This window comes from Podarcis filfolensis (assembly GCF_964270895.1).
Source record: "Podarcis filfolensis genome assembly, chromosome: 12".
Taxonomy (NCBI): Eukaryota; Metazoa; Chordata; class Lepidosauria; order Squamata; family Lacertidae; genus Podarcis; species Podarcis filfolensis.
Window position 1 is genome coordinate 34,226,179 of NC_139614.1, and position 27,636 is coordinate 34,253,814.

The 27,636-nt window shown below is 41.7% G+C and overlaps 1 protein-coding gene across 3 annotated transcripts; it reads left to right on the forward strand.

The window, feature by feature from the left end:
- Positions 1 to 25,890, forward strand: PTER (phosphotriesterase related). 3 transcript variants are annotated; one of them, XM_083578832.1, is made up of 6 exons: positions 14 to 143; positions 11,881 to 11,930; positions 13,833 to 14,281; positions 14,826 to 15,091; positions 20,534 to 20,674; positions 25,413 to 25,890. In XM_083578832.1, the coding sequence occupies exons 3-6, from the start codon at positions 13,850 to 13,852 to the stop codon at positions 25,621 to 25,623; spliced, it is 1,050 nt and encodes a 349-aa protein (XP_083434958.1). In that variant the 5' UTR covers positions 14 to 143; positions 11,881 to 11,930; positions 13,833 to 13,849; the 3' UTR covers positions 25,624 to 25,890. The 3 variants fall into 3 exon arrangements, with proteins under 3 accessions (XP_083434957.1, XP_083434959.1, XP_083434958.1); XM_083578831.1 differs by lacking the exon at positions 11,881 to 11,930 and having other exon boundaries at positions 1 to 147; XM_083578833.1 differs by lacking the exon at positions 11,881 to 11,930 and having other exon boundaries at positions 7 to 143.
- The last annotated feature ends 1,746 nt before the right edge of the window (positions 25,891 to 27,636 follow it).

The following is a 27,636-nucleotide window of genomic DNA, read 5'->3' on the forward strand; positions in this document are numbered from 1 at the left end:
AGGAGAAGGGCGGAGTTCAGGAGGCGGAGCGACGAGACGAGCAGGGCCCTCTTGCTCCGGAGTGAAGTCCACTTCCTTGCGGGGAGGGGAGCTGCGAGGGCGACGGCAGCAGCAGCAGCAGCAGCAGAGAGTGACCTGGGACGGTGGGTGAGCCTGGGGAAAAAGGAGTGAAGGATAAGTTTCTTTAGGGGCCTTGCGAGACCCACCCGCGCTAGCAAGGCGGGAAGTTTAGGGCGCCGCTTTTGTCAGTCTCGCCTGCTTTGTTTGGTAGGGACTCGGCTCTCTCCCCGCCCAGGGTTTAATAAAAGGGCGCGAAACCCGGCTGAAGGGTCCCCGGCCCGCTGCTCGATTCTCTTTGTCAGGCAACTAGTCCCCTCGGATATATTTGCGGGGTTGAGGCCTTTCGTTGCCACCAGCTTAGTGGCGGTGAGCGCAGGGATCTCTTCGTGGCTTTTTCCTCATCGTGGTGGACTTTGGGTCGTACTTTCCCCCTCCTTTTTAAAACCTAATCTGGAATTGCAGACCCTAGTTCTGTAATCAGTCACCACTAAGATTGTTGTTAGTTTGTTATGAACCTGCAATCGTCATAAACTGCTGTTAAGATATTGTAAGAATCTGGATTACTGTATCAAAGTGCTGTGTGTATGTTCCTCAAAAGCACTAATTAGAATTTATGCTGTAACCCACTGTAACAGGATTGGAGTGTGTGTGTGTGTGTGTGTAAGTGTAAACTCTTTTATCATTTTACCAGTTCTGCCCCCCAAAAGTAATTAAAGCATGCAACTGATGAAAATGTAGTGAACGAAATGTGGGTGACTATAAGTGATTATTTGCCAAGTGGTCCCTGCTTCTGCCAACCTAGCAGTTCGAAAGCACGTCAAAGTGCAAGTAGATAAATAGGTACCACTCTGGCAGGAAGGTAAACGGCGTTTCCGTGCGCTGCTCTGGTTCGCCAGAAGCGGCTTAGTCCTGCTGGCCACATGACCCAGAAGCTGTACGCCGGCTCCCTCGGCCAATAAAGTGAGATGAATGCCGCAACCCCAGAGTCGGCCACGACTGGACCTAATGGTCAGGGGTCCCTTTACCTTTACCTAATTCACAGTGGAGTAAGAAAGTAAGTGGTATTGTCGTGCCCAAGTGGTGGAGGCAGACCCAGCTCCAGGTTTTTGTCCCTACCTACTTATTTCCACTGTACTTCCCTTGCTCCCCGTGGCTGTCCTCAATCTTTCTTCATGGACCATCTTGCATGCTTTCTCTTGCATGCCACCCACTTGTTGTGGTTCTCTTCCTCCACCTTTCTCTCAGTCCTTTTATGCTCCTCTGCCTCAGCTATTCCCCCAGTTGTGTTGCCTGCCAGTGGCATTTGGAAGCCACTGGGGCTGCTGCAGCCACCCCACTTTCTTGCCAACTGAGGCTCCTGGGTTCCCTGCCAGGGCAGATCTGCTGCTTCACAGCCCCTGCAGGTGATGTCGGGAGCCAGTGCTGAGACCCACAGCAGCCTTTCATTGTCCCCATTATCTGTTCAGGCTTTGGGATTGTCCAGAGCAGCAGACTACTTACTGGACATGATGAGTTAGGGTAGTTCTTGCAGTTGAACATAGCTGGGATTTGACAAACTAGCTGTCACTGACTATAGCCCCATGGTTTGCCTGGAATAGATGACTGCCTTTCTGTCCTGGAAAGCGATGACGTTGGTAGGATAGGCAGGGTTTTCGCAGAATGCAAGATCTGGTAGCTGAATTATGGACACACTCTGAGTCACATGAAGATGAATGGTAGTGTAATGAACAAAGCTGCTTGCTATTATTAATGATTTTGTAAGTACTCGTATGTCAACAACAGGTTTTGCGTCAGGACCAAATGCTTCTGTTCTAGCTAGCACTTCTTCAGTTTCAGCCACCATGAGAGTCGGAGGTGCAGATAAATGGAAAAGCTACAACCTTGACTCCTTGATTGAATGCTGCCCTTGTGGATAACATTGGAAAACAGGTGCCCTGACTAGACTAGATATCTACCATTGTCATCTTTTTGTATATAGATAACGTGGCCCATAAAATCGATATCCTATGACATAAGATTAAGAGCTGTTCTGATGTCATGCTGTCTTTCCTGGGAGTGCTTTGGGAAGAATTTCTCTTAGAATAATGTTATGGAAAGCATTATGTTGGAATTGGAAAACCAGTAGTATTATCATCATTTTAATGTTTCCCATGAGTATTCCACGCAAGTTATTCCAAAAATGTTTGTCTGTAAAGGCCCCGAGAGCTCCAGAATTCGAGGGAAGTTTGAACCAGTTGATTGCTGTGCCTTTTGTCTAGAATAGGAGGGAAGCAACAATGAGAGCTGAAGGACAGAAGCAAAACATATTGGGTTTGTTGGACAGTCTGTAATTAAAATATACTGGGCACAAATGTGTGCCTGAAGAAAATTAATAATAATAATGCTAAAGTGTTTAATGTTGTCATAGATTCTAAAACTAATGCTGAAGGGCCTCTTAACAATATCTGCTGACCCCAGCCAGTAAGTTGGCAGGGTGGTGGTATGCAGCCCAACAGGAGCTGGCCCTGATGTTGTCTGTGCCTCCCTCCCTCCCTCTCTTCCTCCTCACAGTGCAGGGCAGATGGTGTCTTTGCAAAATTGATTCCATGCTCTCACCTGATTCTCGGCCTGAGGAGCAATAACAGAGGTGGCTGTGGAAGGTGCAGTGAGCAAAATGATTCTTGTCACTCCTCAGAGAAGGAAGAGATGTGGTTGTGGCAAGGGACTCCCATCAGAGGGGGACAGAGGCAACAGTGTTTGGAGGAATGTTTCATTGTTTCAGTTGTCTCTACAGGAATGCACAGAGCATGGGAAGCGAGCAAGAAGAACTTGCATTCCTGAAACCTGGTGGGATGATAGTCATGAATGGAATGTAGAAACGGAGAGGTACAACATGTTCCAAACGAACAGATCAAACAGGAACAGGCAGTTCTTTTTCTTTCACCTTGATTCTCCCTACAGCTTTTGTGATCATTTTCGATTTTCTGCCCTAAGCTGCTGTCTGATCACTGCTTTCAAGAGATTAAGTCTGCAATCCTCAACAAGCCCCACTGAACACAGTGTGGGACTTACTTCTGAGTAAACAAACAAGATTGCACTATGTGGCTATGCTTCAGGGATGGTGGAAGCAAAACCTGTGATACGGACTTTTGTGTTTTCCTGTCAAGTGGTGTTGTATTAAACAGGCTATATAAATGTCAATTGTTATTATTAATCTCTTTCCTACATTAGAATATTGAATGGACATACTGTTTTCCGTAGTGACACCATTGTCACAATCACTTCTGCTGTTTTAATTAGAGGTGGCAACAGTGGCAGTCAGATGTTTAATTACATTTTGTAAAGGTGACCAGAATTAACTCATAAAATTAGCGGCTAATGCAGTGCACACAAAGTTGACTGCTTCTGACCATAGTTAGGAAGAAGAAAATAGTGGTCGCAAAGTCCATTAGAGAAGAAAAATCCAGGATGAGTGCTGTGCCAGAGAGGAAAATGGAATAAGAAGCCATTTGAAGGAACTGAATCAATTTGTTTCATTATCTGATTCAGTGCAGATCTTCTGGCTGGCTCTTAATTTTTTCAAATGACTCCATGTTTGGAAACCTAACATGCTGTCCCAAATAGTATTACCTACAGGAATTAAATATTAAACCACAAGCAAATAATTCATTGTTTGTTCGAATTGTACTATCTCAGTCCGGCCAAAAATTCAGAGAAAAGTTTCTAACTTGTCTTAGGAGGAAATAAATTTGTGCCATCTTGATTTCTATAGCCAAATATATTTTCACTCTGAGTGTTACCATTTCTTTGCTACTTCTGGTTCATTTGGTTGTTAAATTGATGTAGTCCTGCTAAAGGGAACCTTCAAGTATTCCGGCTAAATCAGATCTGGGATTCATTGTCTCTCTTCCCAGTCAAAAGGAACTCTACAGGTGTTTGAGAGAGTGAAATGTTTCAGTTTATGACAAAGCGTGAAATGTGATATATCTCTTCGCAGCTGGTGTGCTTTCTGCCATTCCACTGCAATCCTACAAAAACTTGGGAGGATTGTAGGATTGAGTTCCCTTGAACTCAGTGGGATTTACATTTGAGTAGATATGTTTAGCCTACTTTCTGCTGAACATTACTCCAGAATTGCATAGCTTTAATCAACTTAAATCAAGCCAAACATAATCTAACAAATAGGATGCAGAAGAAGGAATTTCAGTTGTAGCTTAGTCTATCTGCTGAAAATACCCTCTTGTCTACAATTATTAGAGTTGCAGGAGCCCTGTCTTTGGCATCTGGACATCCTACCAATATCCCCCTTGTTTTTGCAGTCCCAGCAAAATATGGAGTTATTTAATTTACTATAAGGGAGATGAGAACATAGGAAGCTGCATATAATGAGGCAGACCATTGTTCCAACTAGCTCAATGCCGTCAACCCTGATTTCCAATGGCTCTCCAGGTTTTCAGATCAGAATCTTTCCCAGCCCTACCTGGAGATGCAAAAAATTGAACCAGGCACTTTTTGCAGGTGCTGCACCATTTGGTTTCAGCCTTTCCTCTGCTTAGAACGACTTTGGATTTAGGGAAACTCTCTGATAAGGTTATGTCTCTGTGGCTCAGAATAAATAGAAACAGCAAGCCATGTTGTTGTTTTTGCAACCTTTGTAGTAGTTGTTGTTTTGCAACCTTTATAGAAATCTCTGGAAAGAATTGCTTGATCCAGTAATCATTTTGTATCCTAGAAGGATATGTGTACTTTATGTTTTCCCCAAACTTTCTTTCTGATACAAATAAGTTTATTACAGAAACTGTAGCAAAATTCCTGTTGAGAGCAAGAAAGATGCAAGCTACAGCTGCATCCAAATAAATGTAACAACTTCGTCTTTCCCATCAATAGATTTTTTGATCCTGTATCTCATTTGTGCATGTTAACAGTTGCAGAAGTTTTATTTGGAGGTCTGTTGGCTGGTTCAATAAATGTGTTGACAGGTTGACTTTACCCCATTTCGGGGGCTCCATTTGGGTTTGTTTAATGTGAGGAGCAGCTTGCTCATTCACATGCTGCTCAAAAGTTCCTACTTTGCCCCTTCCCTTCTCCTGGCTGTGCTGTGGCAGGAGCAACAAGCCACAAACTGTGACTTGTTGATGTCATCCAAATGCAGCTTGTGGTTTGTTTGGGGGGAGCCTGGGTTTGGGCATCATGACAAGGTTTGTAGTTTGGTCATGGTGCGGTTCTGGCAGGAGTAGGAAAGGGGGAAGCAGGGAGTTCTGAGAAGGCCTGCAAATTTGGATTGGCTTGAAGGAGAGACAGAGAAACTAGAACTATGGGAGTACAGGCATCCCCCTACTTATGCGGAGGTTACTTTCTGAACCTCTGTGAGCATAAGTGAAATCTCGTAAAGTAGAGAGCACTCCGCTTTAATAGGGATGGTGTGCGGGGAGAAGAGAGAGAGAGAGAAAGAAACTCACTTGCTGCTGGGGCTGCTGTCTGGAAGTTTCTCAGGGCCACTGCTCAGCCTGTCCCAAGTCTTCCCTCGCTTAGGCCACTCCCTGGCATGCCTTGCCTCACTGCAGAGCAGCCCAGTATACCTTCCCTTGCTCACTTCCAAGCAGCAGCCCCAAGCACAATAACACCTGTCTGTCATCTGTCTGTCTGTCTGTCTAATGATGACCTGCTTAAACATGGTTGCACACAAGTGGAATGTGTATAAGTGCGGGGGTGCTGCTGCTGGAAAACATAGTGGCATTAAGTAAGGAGCTCTAATTGACAGCACCATCCTATATATGCCTGCACAGAAGAGAATCTCACTGAATTCAGTGGGGCTTACTCCCAGGCAAGTAGCTATAGGGTTGCAGTCCTAATATTACAAGGGACACAGTCTCTGTTCCCCACCCTCGCCCCCTACCTGAGCAAGTTGGCCTTTTTTTTTTTAAAAAAAAGGTATATTTTGGGTTTTATTAAAACAGGTTTCTGGATGAATACTTACCTCTTCTACTGCATGCTTTCTTTCTTTTCTTTTTTTAAAAAAATGGTGTGGGTGTGTAGACTTAAGCAATACTTCCTCTATCCCTTACATTGTTTTAAAAAGATTTTATTTGACAGTGAATGTCCCACTTCACCTCAGCAGTGGGGAGCATGTGTTTTGTTGGCTTGCCTCTAAAACAGCAAATAGTCTTACTGATGGGAGGAAAAAACGTATTATCCCTCAGCAACACTCTCCCACCATTAGGATGAAACCATAATCATGCAATTGCTCCAGAATTTTGCTAGTGGGGTTGTACTTCTGCTGCTTAAGCTGCTGCCCATGGTACTTTAAAAAAATGTAATGTTTCCATGAGCTCGCAGGTCCTTGTTTTGTTTGAACTTAAAGTATTTTAAAATGAAGCAATTTTAAAACGAAGCAATTTCTCGCAATATGGCTTTTCCATTCCACAGTTTGCATTTCACTGCTTTTTACACCGTTCCTAACATACTGATATGTACAGTAAAGTTCCACTGTGAAATTTCTTCAAGCCATTTCAGTTTTTTTGCAGGTCTTATTAATTGTCAGTGACAGAGCGCCATGCCTGCCATTAAAGTATTTACTGGTGTCTCTAAGAAATAACAGTTCTAAAGCAAGATACAATACTTTGCATAGACATGCTTTTTGCACGACTATGTAAATAACTCTGTGAAAGTACGGGGGGGGGGGGATTGAGGACAACTCATGTTTCCCAAAGAGCAAGCTGCAATTATCTCTCCACCCTATAGAAGGCAACAAATAGCTACTGGGACATGCCTGTACTGAGCATTTTGGGTCATAGCAATCTGGATTTAGCATTGTTGTTCTGCATTGCATTTACAACAAAATGCATTTTTAATATGCCACTATAGAGAGCCTGGACTAACAGCATTAAAATGCGCTTGCCAAGCTGAAATGACTGCAGAGACTGTGTGCGATTATTATAGTACAGCAATAAGAGATTACTATAGGAAATTAACCTAGGGAGTGTACTCCTTACAAAAGCATTATAATGCCTCGGTGCTGATATTCACACTACTCCACTGGCACAAACCTTATTTGGTAGAGAGATGTTTGCGCTGCTATAATAATTTGAGGAACCATTCTAATCTCATTGGAAATTAATACCCCTGTTTGAAAATAAAAAGTACTGTCACCTAAGTGTTTTGCCTGTGGGCATGGTTCTGGATTATGTTTATAATTGATTGTTAAACTATGGTGACTGATCAATTGTTTGTGGTGTGCTTTCAGGTCGATTCTGTCTGTGGGGTTTTCTAGATCAGAGTGTTAACTTGCCAAATTAGTCTTGTCTGATGAATCTAGCAAAGAATACCAGCTGCTCTTGTTCCTTTGCTGCTAACTATGTAGGGTCTACATATTTAGAGCAGCTTCGTGGGAATAGAAAGGAATATAGCTTTAATTTCAAAATATTTTAGTAGCCTCCTATGCGGTGGCTGGAACATAAGAAAATGTGATCTGCAAAGAACTATCTAGCCAGAAGAGAAGTGTTAGAAACTCAGATATAGAAGCAAATGGCTCCTTAAAACAAGGCTGCAGTCTCCAAAACAGAATATGCAATTGTCGTTTTGAGGCAAGACAGCTCTAAACTTTAATTTTTCAAATGATGGACTGGCTGTGGTTGATTATCAGTTAAATGTCCGGCTAGTTCAGATGACAACCTTGAGCTTGGTTAAGAAGTTTGAGAACTGAAGGAAGAAAAGTCACTTTATCCAGGGACTGTCCTCATATATATTAGCCTATTCCAACCTCCTTTTCTTAATGGTGACACAAATATTCTTCACAACCGTGAGCAGGGCAGTGGGATGGGATAAGCGAATACAAGCTACAGCCATTCACTGTTATGTTGTTCACTGCTCCTGCTGAGACTGCACAGAGAATGCATTTTGGTTCCTGAAATCCCTTCTGATTGTGCAGATAAAATATAGCTGATAGAAATCTACAGGTTGTGGTGCTAGTGTGAGGAAACAGTCAAGATCCAGTGTTCCCCAGGCATGCACCTCCAGGTGGTGGTGATGTCAGGTGACATCTTAGTGTCCAGGCATCTTCACGTGGTTGCAAGTGGCCGATAGCCAGGTGCAAAATGTGCCTGACGCCTGGCTAATTTCAAACACTGTAGAAGAGTGGTCTGCAGTGCAACCAAGTTTTAAAAAACACTGGAATGGACTGATCTATGACAGGTTGGTCAGAACAAATGGATCATTCTTTGGGGGCAGTAGTTTGGATTATATGTCCTTTTGTTCCCTTCCAAATCTGTGGTTCTACATTTTTCTCCAGTAACGTACACAATCAAGCTTTGTGCCAAGAAGAAGTTGGATGTGCTTGCATCAGTATTCTTAAGTTACCTTACATACAATTTCTCATGTTCAAGTATGACTCTCTTGACAAAAAAGGAACGTGAGTATTGGCTTAGGGTCAGGTTTTTCTGATCCCTTATCTGCTGTGTACATGTTTAATTATAGGAAAAATCCTTAGGAAGCTCAATGGAATTTTGGGTCAAGTCAGAACTACAGAATGTAGTTGGGGTGTGTGTGGAGGTTTCACACTTGGGCTGATTCATATGTTATGTTCAGCTACTGATATTTGCATATGACAGTATGTGCAAGTAAACAACCCACAAAGATGGTGTAACATTTGAGAAACGGTGCATATGTAATGATGCAAAGCAGGATGAGATCCAGTGGCAGAAATCAGTGCTCAAGGCAAATTGTGCAAGTTCTTGCACATAGGTTATGCTGTTTACTCAAGACATACAAGCGCCCACCAGTTGCTAGAAGTACCATGAGTCTCCCAAACCGAAATAGTGGGGCAGCTGTTGGCTTCATTGTTACGGAAAACTAGATGAAAAACACACACACCTCGGTGGTTAAAATGTTTTTGTGCAGTGTAGTTTTATCAGAGATGAAAAGGAGCCATGCAGAATAAGTTATGTTGAGCTCAGCATATTGTTTAAATCTAATTAACTCCCCAGTTGGTGTTTGTTTAAAAATGAGAACATCTCTTTTAAGTGACGAAAGCCACTCCATGCTATGCAATCACATTAACCTTTCTTTCCTTCTTTGCCTTGACTGTAAGCATGGGTAGGATCACTGAATTTTCACCAGAACTATAGCCTGCTCTAACAGAATGTTAGCTCCCATCAAAAGTAGTCAATTAATAGCCAGGGCAGACAGCTCAAATTTAATCAGAATGTACAGGAGATGTATTTTGCTCTTAATGCTTTGCACTAGAGAAATCCCCTTGGAAATCTTGTTGATTGTAAGCACTGTTTGTGACCTAACTTCTGTCTGCTCCTGGACCCAGGAATCTGCGCTAGCAAAGCAATATTTCTTTACCTTCAATAAACAAATCAGTACTTTGACCCACATACTGCAAGGGAGACAGAAGCTTAAATCCCTTGAGAAAGGGTTGAAGGAGTGTGCATGTTTAGCAACAGAAGGGCTGATTAATAGTAGCCATCTTCAAATATTTGTTTCTGTTGCTCCAGAGGATAGGGCCTAAACAAGTGTGTTCAAATTACAAGAAAGGAAATTTCCACCAGGCATTAGGAAGAACTTTCTGGTGGCGTTTGCTGTTCAGCAATGAACAGATTGTCTCCGAAGAAGGTGATAGACTCTACTTTGTTAGACATTTTAAAGCAGAGGTTGGAAGGCTACCCATATGAGGAATGGTGTAGCAACAGATTCCCTTCCTTGACAGTGATTTGGACTAGAGCACCTTTTGAGACGGGACGCGGGTGGCGCTGTGGGTTAAACCACAGAGTCTAGGGCTTGCTGATCAGAAGGTCAGCAGTTCGAATCCCCGTTGCCCAGTCCTGCCAACCTAACAGTTCAAAAGCACGTCAGAGTGCAAGTAGATAAATAGGTACTGCTCCAGCAGGAAGGTAAACGGCGTTTCTGTGCGCTGCTCTGGTTCGCCAGAAGCAGCTTAGTCATGCTGGCCACATGACCCAGAAGCTGTACGCTGGCTCCCTCGACCAATAAAGCGAGATGAGTGCCGCAACCCCAGAGTTGACCACGACTGAACCTAATGATCAGGGGTCCCTTTACCTTTACCTCTTGAGAGCCCTTCCAATTAAGACTCCAATCCCTTTTTCATTCTATCCTCCAGTGATATTTTTCTTTAGAAGAGGACAGGCACATCTGCCTTTTCATTCCCAAGAAAAGCATTTTCCCCCCTTACATAAGCCATGCAGTATTGTAGGATTCTATGCAAGAGAAAAATGCAACGGCAAATCGGCAGGTGTTCTTTCTGCATGAGGTGAGGTTTCGCAGAAAACAGCTGAACCATCCACTGACTGCTGGGTGACATGGACTCCATTTGCTTATTTGCTGGTGCTTGATATTTATAGTGGTACACTGTGGGTAGGTCATCCTATGGCGCTATGGAAGGGTGCCAATTTGATGCTTTGCTTTTCCGCAGCCCTAAAAATGAGCCTGCTGGAGAAACGAGCCTCTTGGGCTCTTTGCCCTCTTGACTCCAGCTTATCTGTTGCATTCTCAGAGGGAAGGGGAACCACAGACTATCTGCTTGGAGGGCTTTTTACCAGTAACAAACCAATGTTTATGGTATTATGCGCTAAAAGGCAGACAGGAAAGGCTTCTGTTTAATCAATAATGTATGCTCCAGTTAGTCTTATCCTCTGGACATCATTAAACATGTATTTTGTTTCATAACTGATGATTTTGGCTGACTGGAGTTTATAACTAGATATCCTCAAGCCTTTGCATCTACCATCAGGCAGATCTGAATTGAGCTAGGCAGTCAGCTATGTTTAGTGTTAATGTGGAAAGTAAACTTAAAAATAAGTGAGAGTTGGGAGTTAATTATAAATAGTAGAAGTGGAGGGTATGCAAGAGCAGACCTCATGCCTCTGAACACAGTCAGACAGCAGCAGTAAGGCTTGATGTCTAAATGTTGTAGCCTACTATGGAGGAGCTTTACTAGTAAGCTTAAAAACTTTGCATATTAAAAATCAAATTAAACCACACTACATTTTGTTTAAATGGTAAGGAAATGTAGTTTCAAGGTTTACTTAATAATGTTAATTGGCAATAAAGGTAAAGGGTAAAGGGACCCCTGACCATTAGGTCCAGTTGTGCCCAACTCTGGGGTTGTGGCGCTCATCTCGCTTTATTGGCCGAGGGAGCCGGCGTACAGTTTCTGGGTCATGTGGCCAGCATGACTAAGCCGCTTCTGGTGAACCAGAGCAGCGCACGGAAACGCCGTTTACCTTCCCGCTGGTGCGGTACCTATTTATCTACTTGCACTTTGACGTGCTTTCGAACTGCTAGGTTGGCAGGAGCTGGGACCAAGCAACAGGAGCTCACCCCGTCGCGGGGATTTGAACCGCCGACCTTCTGATCGGCAAGTCCTGGGCTCTGTGGTTTAACCCACAGCACCACCCGCGTCTCTAATTGGCAATAGAGTAGTATCAATTAACAAATGCTCTCCATTAAACAGATCTACCATAAGGTCTCACCAGCTTGGAAAGATGCACACTGGTTTCCTTGGCATACAGCGTTGATACTTAGGCTTGCAGTCTGACTCTGATTATTTAGGAATAAGTTGCATGGCACTTGGTGGGCTCTACTTACAACTAAACATGTGGGATCAGGCTCTTAGTGATAAATGATATTTGGTAGACAAAGTGAAAGAACCAGGCAATTACCAACTTTTTTTGGCTTGTGGCTGAGAAAGCCAATGACATTAACAGTTATTATTATAATTATTTAAGCCCTTGACTTTTTAGAACTCTGGAATAAATTGCAGTAATGTTTTCCTTTAAATCCATTATTAATTCTGCGATATGTTTCATTTCTAATGAAAAGAAGATCCACCTTTGGTGTTAAGGAAGCCTTGATACTCATCTGTCAGAAAGGTTTGTGCAAGTTCAACAAATCTGCATACAGACATTTGTTTTGCATAATTTATGGTGCTTCCATGATACACACTAGTATCCATAACTCAGTTGTGTCCTAAAAGCAACAGCATCTGTCTTGGAAAAGTCTCCTGCACTGAAGGCTCTCTGTAAGTTCATACTCTCCTTGATTATTCATATCTAATTTTTTTTTCCTGAGTTGCACAGATTTTCTTCCTCATCCTTGATGACAGCTTGCCTAACACAATGGCATATTGATGTATTTTTCCCCCTTCACTTAGAAATGCAAGGTCTCTAATGCTCTGGCATCCTTTTCTGTATTCCCAGTCTCTTTTCTTGCGGTTGCATTCCCACTTGGGTAGTCCTGCTGTTGCAAGGCCAACTACTTAGGCTTTACTGAATCTTTAAGGACTTGTGGTTCACTTGATTGTACGATAGCAGTTCAGTGTGAGCCTCCCATAGGGCTTTGAATCGAAGCAAGAAAAATGTAACTAAAATTCTGGAGAAAAGCCAGTATTTCATCCTCAAGATTTCTACCCCCCCCCCCCCCGGTCAGCACTATACACTGGTTGTTTTCATGCTCTAGCAAGAGCGAAGATGTTAAGATTGCTTCGTATTTTTCTCCTCTCCCTTGTACCACAGAAACAGCCAGCGAGTACTTTCAGTATCAGGACAGAGATATAGGCAATAATTTAAAAGGAATTTTCGCCTCACTTAGATTCACTTATTTTATCAGCTATTCTCTGTACCGATGTCTTGCTTGTGCTTCACTATCCCCAAAGTACCCCAAAGCCTGACAAACTATTCTGAAACTGTGTTTGGGACTATAAAGCTACAGACTTGGAGGTGGGTGGGGAGAGGAAGTCCATATATACAGACTTAGTAATGTCTGAACTGACTGCAAAACAAAAAGGCTCATCATCCAGTTTTGGTGACAAGTCCTTCCATAAAGCCTTGAGTTTTGCTTTGACTCATCAGTGTGCATTAGTTTGTACACTGATAAAAAGATTTGGCCAGCATTATAACTACATGACATAGATTTGATGACTCTTTTAATAATATTTAGTAAGAATCTTCAGATGGAAGGACAAGCTATGCCAGCCAATCTTGATTTTCTTCTAAGGTATCCTTGTTCGAAGGATTTTCATAGACAATGAGGGTACAGTGGTACCTCAGGTTAAGTAGTTAATTCGTTCCGGAGGTCCGTTCTTAACCTGAAACTGTTCTTAACCTGAAGCACCACTTTAGCTAATGGGGCCTCCTGCTGCTGCCACACCGCCAGAGCACGATTTCTGTTCTCATCCTGAAGCAAAGTTCCTAACCCGAGGTACTATTTCTGGGTTAGCGGAGTCTGCAACCTGAAGTGTATGTAACCTGAAGCGTATGTAACCTGAGGTACCACTGTACATACAACATCTCTGTTCTCTGTTCATAGAGTCCTTTCTATAGGTCAGTTACATTTGGTGTGAGACACTGCTGTCATAGACATGCAGTGAAAATGGCAAACCCATACCAACACCAGAAATATAAGACAAACTAGGGGACACTCAAATACCTTGGCTGACCCATCACCAACAGCACACCTTCTTAAATAACCCAACAGTAAAAGCAGCAGCAACTACTACGCCTCTGAGCACCTTTGAAAAACTTCTCCTGACATCAGAGGGACACAGCAAGGGGATGATATCCACAATATACAAAATATTACTCTAAGACCTTACAGAATCCCTCACCACAATCAGGTTACGAAATAAAGCCTATCCAATGGTCTAAACTGTGGTCTAAACCACCCTTCTCAGCCAAAAGAAGGGGACTCACACTGAAACTAGTTTAGTCTGCTCTTTGATGCATGGAGCAAAATTGGTGTAAGGGTCTTTAACATCTTTCTGTCTATTTTCCTAGAATACACCTTTTTAAAGATGCCTTCGCTGAAGGGCAAAGTCCAGACTGTTTTGGGCCTTGTTGAGCCTAGCCAGCTTGGCTACACGATGACCCACGAGCACTTGACAATGGATTACACCTGCTGTTACTACCCACCTCCTTCAGGCCAAGAAGCACTCTCTGAAACATCCATTGAGATGAAGAACTTGTTTTGGCTGAAACAGAATCCCTACAGCCACAAAGAGAACCTCCTCCTGCATCAAGAAACAAGTGCTGTGAAGGAAGAACTGCTGCAATTCAAAGCTGCAGGTGGTGGGACCATAGTGGAAAATACAACCACAGGGATAAGGAGAGACATGAAGACCCTAAAGCAGCTTGCGAAAGAAACCGGTGTCCATATTATTGCTGGTGCTGGCTTTTATGTGGGTGCCACTCATTCTCCTGAAACACAAGCGATGTCTGTGGAGCAGGTGGGTCTCAAAACGTACTGAAAGTTGGGTGCTCTTATTGGCAACCTCTGAATACCTCAATATATGTTGTTTGCCTTTAACATAATTAAAATAGGAGGCCTTGAAACTGGGAATTAAGTGTGTGTGTGTGTGTGCATAATACACTGGGTTGGATACAGAGGAAGTCACCTCTGTGGTGGAAGAGCTTTTCCTGACAAGGCAAGATCCTCCCATGAGAAAATGAACTGAAAACCAGTGGGTTTGCTGCTGTTATCACAGTGCATCCTGCAATCTCATGCACAGTATCTTAGGATGCATGTGTGAGCTAAGTTTCTGTTGCCCACACCCTTTGGTCATGGTTTGCCATTTTTCAATGCCATCCTTGGTGAGGTGTGTCTATTGACTTTCAGGAGAAATATAAAAACATTCCCGCTCACTCAGGCATTTGAAGGCCGAAAGATACTGACCATGGCAACCTTGAAATTAGGAACAACATTGTTTTACTTAAGTTTTGATACTATGCAGCACAGAGAGCTTTAACTAAAAGAATGTTTATTTTCTACAGCTGACAGAGGTTATAGTTAATGAAATTCTCAATGGAGCTGATGGAACCAACATAAAGTGTGGGGTCATAGGAGAAGTTGGCTGCTCATGGCCTCTGACAGAAAGTGAAAACAAAGTACTACAAGCAACGGCACATGCTCAGTCACAGCTTGGCTGCCCTGTCATCATCCACCCTGGCAGGAATAGTGATTCACCTTTCCAGATCATTCGAATTTTGCAGGAAGCTGGAGCTGATACCTCAAAAACCGTCATGTCTCACATGGACAGGTAAATGGGCCACTCTGGTGTTGGATTGTTTGTAAACATTTCTGCTTCTAGACCAGGGGTTGTCAACCTGGTTCCTCCTGCCCACTAGTGGGTGTTTCGGGATTCTAGGTGGGCGGTAGGGGGTTCTATGGCACAAGCTGAATCCTCTTTCCATCGAGCACTGGTGGGTGATAAGGAAATTTTACCATCAAGAGAGATGCATTCGTGGGTGGTGGGTATAAAAAGGTTGACTTACCCCTGTTCTGGACAGTGGAACTTTTAAGAAACCCACAGCAGGTTGAACCTAATCAAGTTTTATCAGTGTTCTGATACTTCATTACAGCAAGCATTGTAACAGTTCCAGCATTTGCAGTACTCAAAATATGGCAATTGCAGGGAATACTTTAATGCAGATACATACCATACTGCCAGAGTGAAACTCTAGTGAAGTTGGTGACAATCCTCAAAGTGGCATGTATGTGCAAAACTGCTTAGTCCTGCTGACATCTACAAATCTTTAATTCCAAAATGCCGGCAGTCTAAATGGTTTGCAGATCTCAGTGCTCGTTAGAATAAGAGTGTCTGTTCATGTTGGGGAGTCGCTCCTTGAGCACCTAAATAAATCATCACATTTTCAAAGTCTACTTTGCGTTTATCAAGACCCATTTATGTCAGAGAAACGTTCAGCACCATAACTAAGATATTGTGCTGAGATACAACACTTATAACAGTGTTTGAACTGCAGTGGTACCTCGGGTTAAGTACTTAATTCGTTCCAGAGGTCCATTCTTAACCTGAAACTGTTCTTAACCTGAAGCACCACTTTAGCTAATGGGGCCTTCTGCTGCTGCCGCGCCGCCAGAGCACGATTTCTGTTCCCATCCTGAAGCAAAGTTCTTAACCCGAGGTACTATTTCTGGGTTAGTGGCGTCTGTAACCTGAAGCGTACCTAACCTGAAGTGTATGTAACCCGAGGTACCACTGTATATGAAGTTGCACAACCCCCTTCAAAACTTATTAGAACATCAATGTCACATCACTGTCACTTCTCCAACTTCATTGGGTAATCCCTGTCTGGCTCTTAAACCTCTTTAGATGCTGCCCCCCCCCCAGCTTTGCACACTCCCAACACTTACTGCTAACTCCCCACATTCACAGGCGTACATTCAGTGACGCTCCTCCCTTTGGACTCCTGTGTTGTCCTTTCTCTCTTTAGTGCAAATAGAGGTTCTTCAAATGGGGTATTCTGCTAAGTTTTTATCAGAGCAGACCTGTTTATTTAATGGTACTAACTTAATGTCCATTAATATAACTATAAAGGTAAAGGTACCCCTGCCCATACCGGCCAGCCGTGTCCGACTCTAGGGTTGTGCGCCCATCTCACGTAAGAGGCCGGGGGCCAGCGCTGTCCGGAGACACTTCCGGGTCACGTGGCCAGCGTGACGAAGCTGCTCTGGCGAGCCAGCACCAGCGCAGCACATGGAAACGCCGTTTACCTTCCCGCTATAAAGCGGTACCTATTTATCTACTTGCACTTAGGAGTGCTTTCGAACTGCTAGATGGGCAGGAGCTGGGACCGAAAGACGGGAGCTTACCCCGCCGTGGGGATTCGAACCGCCGACCATGCGATCGGCAAGCCCTAGGCGCTGAGGTTTAGCCACAGTGCCACCCGCGTCCCCAATATAACTATAGTTTTAGGTAAATGCCACCTATCGTTTGAATTGGTTGCATTTTGTCAGCTAGCTGGTATAAAGTGGTACACCAAGACCCTCTGCACTTTTCAGATAGTTAGCAAATAGAAGCTTGAGAACTGCGGGTATAGACGGTGCTGAGCTTTTCGCACCAAAGGTTTGATTCTGTGTAAGAAGAGCTTCCCATGTTCGTAACTGGTAGCTGGTTCAACCTGCTGCATAAAAGCCATCTGCCTTCCCCTCCAGTATGTGGCAACAATTGGCATGGGCACATTGGAGAACTATGTATCTGCAGATCAGATAGCTTTAAATAGCCTGGCTCTTTTCCCTGAGTTATCTGTTGCTTTCTCCAGACTATGTTGCAAAAAAACCCCAAACTGCAACAATTCCACACGTCCTTAAATAGCTACATCGCATCGGTTGAATCCTCTCCTGCTACAACTGCAAGATGTTACTGCTACCTCTGTAAACAAAAGTCACAGAACGTCCATGGAGAGCAAAGTAGTGGATGCTTCACGCCTTCAGTTAAAAAAACATGATCTGTGCTGCTAAGCCACATTTATATGACCTTGTGTGGTTGATGATTAGTTGGCAGATGACCATGTATTGATTAGCATTGCTGAAGGCTGGAAGCTATTTGTAGTCATATGACTTATTATTGAATTGTTGTGAGTGCTCTATAGCACACTATGTAAAATGATTTTCACTGATCATACATGTATAATTTAAATGTGCTTTACGTGAAACACAATGTATGTTACTACCTACATTTCCACTCATGCTTAGGCATTTATGAGAAAACGGAAGCCTAAATGATTTTTTTTAAAAAAAATAGAACACAAACTCTCTTCCAGATTGCAACTACTTTCTTGTCTGATTGCCTAGAATTAATTCTTGATTGCTTCAGGTAACCATGCTGGTTGCTGTTGACAGGAATAATTTAAATAAATCCCCAACTCTTTTAATATATATTCACACCTATACCTAGAAAAGCATATTCCTATGAACGTGATTTTAAAATTATAATAATACAAAATATTGCCACGGTACTACAGCGTATAAGTACATTGACATAGCAATTTTGGCTTCTAGTGTTGAGCTGTAATTGAAAGCCATACTACTTGCACAGTACTTTGAAAGTCCATTGGATAAGAATCTCTGGTCCTATGTAAACTGTGATTATTATTATTTTTAAACAAGATTTTTATTATTAATTACAGTTGGCAATAATGAGTGTCCTGCTGGTGCCAGTTGTGTTTGAACAAGAGCTTTCTCTCACTCGTTCCATCTGTTCCTTCTACTTAATCCTGCTGTTAAGTCACAATATTGAATTTGTGACATCAGTCATTTCCATAGCGACAGACTATGATGCAACCGAATTAACTGTTAATGGCTTTGTGGCATTAAGCAGAAGGAGCACCAAGGTAATGTAGGTGAGAATGATTCTTTTGAGTTTCACCCATACAGTATTTTTGGGTAGTCAGGCAAGAGAAGGAGAAAGGGTAGAAGAATGCAAATAGTTTGACAACACCCCACATCCAACACTTCATGGGAGGGCAAAGGGCAAACCCTCCTTGTTTCTGCTCTGTCCGTTGCCAACATTTATGCCAAATGTACACAGTAAGTTATTGGCAATATATATACAGTGGTACCTTGGGTTACATACGCTTCAGGTTACATACGCTTCAGGTTACAGACTCCGCTAACCCAGAAATAGTACCTCGGGTTAAGAACTTTGCTTCAGGATGAGAACAGAAATCGTGCTCCGGCAGTGCGGCGGCGGCAGGAGGCCCCATTAGCTAAAGTGGTGCTTCAGGTTAAGAACAGTTTCAGGTTAAGAACAGATCTCCGGAACGAATTAAGTACTTAACCCGACGTACCACTGTGTGTGTGTGTGTGTGTGTATACTTCTTGACATCACCTCATATCTTATCAGAAATTAAAGTTTCTGTTGGAAGTGACACTTAAAAATAACCTAAAGGTTTCATTAACCAGAAGGACAGGAGACAAAATATTACTACCATATGTTAGAAATGTACCCCCCATTTTTCAAAGGGAGTTTCCTTAGGTGGAGAAACCTCTTTCTGACTTCTTGGTATAGATGTATCAGAAGAATTTTAAGATATATTTCAGACAGGGAAACTGAAGGAAAATGCAAATGAGGCAATATCTGTCCTTGGTGATCTGTGGTAGTCCTCCTTTATTAATTGGTGGACAACTTTGTTCACAAATAATTAAAGAAAAGCATGAGTTGAAATACATAATTATTTCTTAAACATGTATAAATATAAAATATTAATTGTATGGCTTTTCCCCAATGAAATATAAATTGCTTTGTTTCTAGGTTTGTTAGGAGGTATCTGCTTATTTTATGGAGATATTGATTGCTTTTACCACCTTAGGCTAAAAATAAATTTATTAGCAACTTCCTCCCCAAGGTTGCCCAGGAATTCTAAGGGGGAGGTTTCAAAACGTGCAGTTTTGAAAGATTCAGTCCTCCTTCTTGATTCAAAATGGCATCCAGCTGGATTCAAATATTGACTAAAATCTGCTCCTTGATTATGCAAAATTTGGGTTTGATGTATTAAGAGCTGTCCAAATGCACAGTGAACAAACAACTTTACACAATATATATAGTAGAGGATTTTGGGTGTGTTATTCCTGAATGAAAAATCATTAAAGGCGGTTTATAGGTTGCTATTTTTAACCTAGAAATATTGTGTGGCATTCAGCTAAGCTTTACTCAGAGCAGACACACTGTGATTGCATAAGAAGAGATTGCTGGATCAGGCCGGTGACCCATTTAGTCCACTATCCTGTTCTGACAGTGGCCAACCAAATTAATGGACCTAACTTAGTCCTGTAGATTAATTTTAACTTAGTTGAATACTACTGATAGACTCTGCTTCTTGTTTGAGAGACTGCACATTTTGTCTCTCTCCATTTTTGTTTTTAAACATACTGACATAGAATTACACAACAAAGTCTATCCCTTCCAATAGTTCACAAAATGAAAAGATAAAATGTAATTTAATACAGTCCACTGTTTTGATGGTTATAAGGATAAATATGTTGTATCTTGAAATGTTTTCAAATTTCAAGGCTTGGTGACCAATTAAACAAGGTTGTAATTCTACCTGAGACCTATTGGTCATGTATATGAATCCTTAAAAAAAAGTTTTATCAGCAAAATGTCATGGTGGTGACAAGACTGGAAATACTCTGAACCAACACAAAATAGGAATATGGGGAGAAAGTTCAAGAAATTAATTTTATTTTAAGAAGTGTTCACAATTTCTTTGCTAATTGACTTTACACCATAAATGTTGCTGAAGAGTAAAAAATAAGTAAGAAATCAAACTATGATGACTAGCTAGTCTGTTGAAACCCATATGTGTCAAAAAAAATAATATTTGTAAGCATATCTGGCGTCAGAAACTCTGCAGTTATGTAATGTAGGCTGCAATTCTATTTACCTGGGAGTAAATCCCATTGAACTCAACAGGACTTACATCAGAGCAGACATACAGGGTGAGTCCTTTAAAAGAGGCCCAGTGGATATAGAGTACACATGTTCCACGGGGCCTCTTTTAAATACTCAACCTGTATATGCTGGATTGTGCTGTGAAGCTGACTTCTAATGAATGAATCCGTTATGAAGGAATATTTGCTGTGTTTGAAGGCTATTGCCAAATGAGGTTAAATTATTCAAGTCAGCTATGAGAGAGAATTGCATTGAGCAAGTTTATAGTGTATACTGTGATTTGTACAGGACTATATTTGATGAGAAGAAACTGTTGGAGTTTGCTGAGCTTGGATGCTACTTAGAGTACGACCTCTTTGGAACAGAATTCATTTTGTACCAAATGAATCCTGATATCGATATGCCAAGTGACAATGAAAGAATTTTAAGGTACGTATTGCAATGTACAGACATGGAAACTTCTGCTGGAGATAACAATGTTGTTAGTGTCCAGGTTTTGAAAGTACCACAAACTGAGCCTGTGTGTAACTTGTACTAGCATGGCATTTCAACGTGCCTGCCTTCCTTGGATAGGTATTCTACTTAGCTTAACGTCTTAAATCATAAAGGTCCAGGGCAGACATAACACTCAGTCACTAAGCATGGTTAAGAAATAAGAAGTGGAGAGAGCCTGTCCTGAGATCTTTCACCATAGGCCAAACCAGGTGTTACAGCAGCACAATATTTATGTTCTGTAATTTCAATATCCTGTAGCAGTGATAGAGCCATTTAAATATCCACCCAGTGCTTTACCAGCAGCATTGGCTCCCAGTGGAGTACAGGGTCAGATTTAAGGTGCTGGTTTTGACCTTTAAAGCCCTTCACGGCCTAGGACCCTCATACCTACGGGACCGCCTCTCCTGGTATGCCCCACGGCATAAGGCCCCATTAATGCCCCATTAAGGTCCATATAGATAGATAGATAATACTTTATTCGGCTATAAGCCCACAAGGTAAAACCAATCAATAAATAAAAGAGTGTTTTATATTCTAAAATATCGACTAAAATATTTCAACGCATAATCTCCTTCATGTTACATACAATCTCTAGATGTACCATATTGTGGCCTTGAATATAAAGATGGTGGATAGAGTTTACTAGATTTTTAATAGTCATGCAGCATTCCATGAAGTCTTTTATATGAAAGAACTGAATTCAGGAATCTGGCAACCTGTAATGTTCTATAAGAGTCAATGTCCTGGAGTAGATAGGCTAGATGTAATTCAGGTGGTTTAGCAACAGTTTCCAAAATGATTGAACTCAGAATCCTTGATCGGGGAACAATATATAAAGGACAATTAAACAAGATATGATAAAGGGATTCTATTGATTTGTTGTCACATGCGCATAAAACAGAGGTTTTACCGTTAGAAAATCTATTGCTCAGCACATTTGAGGGGAACACATTAAATCTGGCTCTAACAAAAGCGAATCTATGCGACGCAACCGATAAGGTAGACAGATATCGAGGTATCTGGGACATAAATGTAATGCCCTGATTTATCGGGGAACATGTACCTCCACCTGTAGTAAGATTTTGTTGCAAATCAACCTCCTCCAATCTTTGTTTGATGATAAGGTCCATATATAGCAACACCCTAGAGGTCCCGGGCCCTAAGGAAGTTAGATTAGCCTCAACCAGAGCCAGGGCCTTCTCAACACTGGCTCCGGCCTGGTGGAATGCTCTGTCTCTTGAGACCAGGGCCCTGCGGGACCTGATCTCTTTCTGCAGGGCCTGTAAGACAGAGTTGTTCCACCTGGCCTTTGGCTTAGAATCAGTTTGATTCCCTCCCCCTCTTTCTTTTTCCTTTCTCCTCCTATGAAGAGATTGCACCCTAATGTTTTAATGTTGTATCTTAATCTTTTAAATTGTATTTTAATCAACTTGTTTTTATTATTGGTTGTTAGCCCTGAGCCCGGTCTTGGCTGGGGAGGGCGGGGTATAAATAAAAAAATATTATTATTATTTATTATTAAAGCACAGCTGTGGCATAAAAGGGGAATTCAAACTTCTGATACCAAAGTCCAGCCCCAACAGGAGACAATATATGGGGAGAAAGCATCTATAGGGGAAGGGTTCAGCCAGAAGATATACCCTGTTTGATAAGAAATTGGCACAACCAGCATTGTAACAGAGGTTGTGACTCTCTTAAGCTTCCATTTTGACTTCATGGTTTAGGGTTAATGCCAGGCATAGGCAAACTTGGTCCTCCAGATGTTTTTTGGACTACAACTCCCATCATCCCTGACCACTGGTCCTGTTAGCTAGGGATGATGGGAGTTGTAGTCCCAAAACATCTGGAGGGTCGAGTTTGCCTATGCCTAGTTAACGCTAACCAAGATCTTCCTTAACTATAGTTAGCAAATCAGCTTCAAAACTTGCTTATGATGAGTGAGCTTTCATCATGGTTAAGGTGACCACAGTCACAATCCTGAGTCCTGCTTAAGGCTGTACATGGAAGTGCAGGCAGGATGAGTGCAGAAGCAGAGGGAATGTGCAGTCCTGCAGCCCCCTCCTGGTCTGCTAACCAGGGTTAGAAAATGGGATTCGTACATCTGCAGTAGACCTTCTTAATGTAGCAAGTCTGTTCCTCTCCCCTATGCTTACCTATCAATACTAAATTCACAATGTTACAAACAGCAAAGCGAATCAAGAACCGATTGGACAAGAACAAACGTTTCCACAGAAGTTTCAACACAAAAGAAATGCTGGCACTCTGGCTGTTGACACACATTACTTAACTATTTGGTTGTCAGTACAAACCAGCGTCTTCTTTTTAGCTCTTAGGTGTATGGGGACGCTGCAAAAAAAGCATGATTGCGCATCACAGAATAACAACACGTTGCTTAAAACCCTGCCGCTCTCATTAGAAAATAAGTTAAGCTAGGTAAAACTGAGCTTTGTTTCAGTTACTCCGTCAACCTGCCCTGTACCGAGTTAAATTAACACACTGTGAAGTTGCTCCTAAAACCTCTGCTTCTTGACTAATCTGGAGCCAATTTTGTGATGAATGAAAGTGCTCCTTGGACAGATATGACTGGAAGTTATGCAGGTAGAAAGGCTATTATTATCAGTAATGCTTTTGCTATTGATTGTGGCAACAGTTCACAATACACCTCACCATGACAATTCCCTCATAATTCCTTCCCGAAACTGGCATTGAACAAAAGTAGCAGTAGGTTTTTATAGGGAGACAAGATTGCCTTTCACCCAGAACGATTTGCGCATTTATGCTAGAGATGCCATTAAACTTCTTTTTGTGCATTCAGTTTATTGTTGGTGAGCATGCCAGGAAAACTGGCAGGCTACTATTAATTCATAGTCAGCTCATGTTTGACTTGTATTCATCATAGTCATACAAATCAAGCTGACCTCTGTGTCTGGTTGTATAAACACGGGAGAGGGAAAGGTATTTTTCAGACTTCACTCATGTTCAGTTCCACTAATGCTGAATAAAAGATTTGTAAATATCCAGATTTGCATGTGCATCTTTAAATATGTCCCTTGAGACAACATAGGATTGTATAGAGATTTTTTTTTGGGGGGGGGGAGTGTCTTACGATAACTTCTCAGCATTTTATTATTGGAAATTATTACTGAAATATTCAAAAGTATAGTTGTGTTATGGTGACTTTTGAGAGCAATTATGTGGAAAGAATGTTGTTTTCTTTTAAAATCATTGCTGGCTTGCTTATTTATTAATCTGTCAATTCCAAGGATGTTTGAGGTGGGTGAAGTGATTATGCTCTTGTAATACTGCATTCATAATAATATATTGCTGCTTATTAGCTCAGATATGGCTGCAGCGATCATGTAAAGCTCAGCCTCACTGATAATAGTCAGCAACATAGGCAACTCTTAATGCTTGTGATCAGATAATCTTGATTCATTCCAGTATGATTACAGTGTTCATAATAACGAATAACTGAGTATCCCAAAACCACCCATGTCCAACTACAGAATTCTGCTCTCTGGACTGTGCTGACCCATCAGTATTTCTGAATTACACCTGTTTTGCTAGTAGAACATTCAAAGCACAGTGCTAATAAGAGATCCAGCTCTGTCATCTCATATACAGGATTTCAGGAAGCAAACTTTCTCATGTGAATAAGCCCTTGGCTGACTAGGTCTTGTTGCTTCATCACACCTGTATTTTGTCATAGGTTTATGTAGTCAGATCTAAGACAGAATACTCTTGGATGCCTATTCTTTATAGATTTCATGCATTGAGAGTGTGCAGAGTTCTGTTTGCTGGTATCTTGGGCATGGAATCGCCAAACCTCAGCCTTCATTCACAGGCATTGTAGGATTTTCGGGAGGTGGGTGGTGGCTGTCTGTGTTGCATTGCATTTCATCTTCAGTTTTCCTAGCTGTTAGACAACTTCCCTCCCCATTCAGCTGCCAGCCCTCAAATGCATACTTCTCCTTTTGTCTAGATGTTTCCCAGCCAAACTGATTTTTCACTTCCCTCACAGAAGCTGCATTATTTGAAAGCATTCTATAACTTGGATAAATATTCCATTATGTCATAACAACTCTGCCAATAGCTGGTGCCTAGGCAGGCAATTACCAAAGTGCTGGGCGAGTATCATTTTCAGCCAATTTATAGGCATAGCAGCTGTGTTTGCATATCATGCTAAACTATAGTTTAGCACAACTAGCAGGGACAAGTCACAGCAAGCCTTGGGATTGTGCAGTCTCCCTGTTCCTCCTCCCATGGAACCAGGACGAGGAGTTCAGAAGCTACTACTTCCACTTCTGATTATCTACAGCTTGCCATGTCATCTGCCATGTCCCTTGGACCCCAGACCTGTAGCCCATCTTAAACTGTGGTAAGTTTCAGACAAGCCACTTTCAGTAATATTGTGTTGAAGCCTGCTTATTTGAAACTGATCACAATTGTTGGTTCAAATGATATGACAAACAGCAGATAAGCAAAAACAGAACCAAACTGTTCCTCCTCAGGAAGGAGGGAAATGTTAGTTTATTGCATTTCTTTTAAAGCACACAAGAATAGGTCATTTAATTTAAAATAGTGTGAGTCTCTACCTGATAATTATTTCTGCATTACTATCAGATTAATATGAACTATACATTGACAGATGTGTATTGTCTGTATTTTGCAGGGTTCGGATGTTGATTGATGAAGGCTATGAAGACAGAGTTTTGCTTGCTCATGACGTGCACACAAAAAATAGGTTGAAGAAATATGGGGGTCATGGATATTCTCACATACTTGAAAACATAGTACCAAAAATGTTAATCAGAGGCATATCGCAAGAAAAGATTGATAAGCTATTGGTAGGAAATCCCAGACGATGGTTGACTTTTGAGTAGGGAGTTCAAAGTATTGCTAAGTATTTGCTTCTGTGAAACTGGAAATTTGAAACCTAAATTCTAAAGAAAACTAAAGTCCTACAAATCTGGCGTCTTAAGAGTAGGATAAGCCATAGTATACCTTCTGTTTGTGTCCAGGTCCCTTCAGATACAGGGAGTGGGGGCAGTTACACAGCTTCGCTAAAGGGCAATTTTTATCTGTAATAAGTATTTGCTTGGCAAGTATGGTAGAATTGTATAGCTCTGTTCCACATACTATTTCTAAAATCACCACAAAACTGCTGGGATGCCTTCATGCAGTGCTTTTAGGGGATATTCCCAACAGCCTTGAGAGCAGCGTCATGCTGTGGAAGGGCCTAGACTGATGGAGTAATTATGATAGCTTCTGCAGACTCATTCTGAAGTTGATTCTGAAGTAGATTCTATGATTCTAAGTTGGGCCCAAGCACCATTGCTGGAACATTTACGCATAATCCTAGCTGGGATCCTGTAAACCCCAGCTGCATGCCTAAGGCACATCTGCACAGGTACAGGAAATTCCCTGTTTTTTATTTTCAACTTCACTCTGATGTGTCAGGTGACACTTGAAAATAGGAGTGGGGAACCTGTTACCCTCCAGATGCTGGACTGCAATGCCCATCATTCCTGACCACTGGCTAGATGCTAACTGGGATCGCTGGGAGTGGAGTCCTAATAATATAAGGATGGGTAACAGATTCCATTTGCTCTTTATTTAATGATTAGTTTTTACAAAATAATGTTCAAAATTTAAAAATGTTCACAATGTATAAACATATTGAGAATATCTTTAAATAGCATTTTAAGGGCTGGATTGCAAAACCATATCAGGGTGAATAAAAGCATTTAAAAGCCTCCAATACACACTAGCCTCAATTGAACGCACTTCAGTCTCATTGAAAATCAGCAGCCACAGGCGCACAAAATGAGGTGTCCTTGCTTTGATTTCAACAGGCTTAAACATGCTCATTTCTGCATCAGCTATTGGTCCATGGAGTCAGGTGATCCAAACTTTTGTTTTACTTCTAACCCGCCCCCCCAACATTTATGATGTATTTTATAAACAAAGCAGTTGAGCAAGATTTCACTTTTAGAAATGCTTGTGTCACAAATTATTGTGGAGACAATGCCCAAAATCAAAATATGTAATAACCATAACGAACTAATGTAACAAAGCTTATAATTTACAAATCAGTTTGTCAAGATATGATTTAAAAGAGAAGTTTGCCTTTTATTGTTTCTGTGGTTCTAACCAAAGAAAAATGCTGATTTTGCTAAAAAAAAGTGTTATATCTGTTTAAAATGACAGTCTGGTGATCTAACGTCGTTTATTATATTTCCAAGCGTGCACAGCATTTGATACCCTGTGGCTATAAATTTCTTGCATTATTTCATATTGGCTGTGCATGTCTAGTTATAGGCCACATTTGAGTGAACTGCATAGAAAAAGGGATTGCACATGTGTAGTGGAAACATTATTCTGCATTTCCAAAAAAAGCAGCACTCTCTACTGCATCCAGAGTTGCAATGGAAGCTTCTCTCCAGGGGCGTGGGAATAGCCCCTCTGCATAGGTGAATCTGCTCCTTCATGACTTTTGTCTCGCTTGAAACACGCTATTTGACAATGGGGAAAATCTCCAATGCTTTGCGGTCAATTGATGTATACCAAGTGTACTCTCCATCAAATCAATTGTGAAATCAGTAGATGAAGTCAGATGTATTTTTCATCAAAGCAGAAACATTCAGTTCATATATGCTTACATTAAAATGAAATAAAAATTACTGCATCAACTCACAAACAATCATTAGGATAATTTAATCAGAATCGGCTAATCTAGTGAAAAGTACTCTTATTTTGAGAGAAGAATATGTGCTGTTGGATACATATTTTGCTATATATAAATAGCATGATGGAGCATCATGAATCTGAATGCCTTCCAAAGAGGGAGAAGAGAATGGAATAATGACATAATTCCAAAGTTCCTTTTGGAGAAT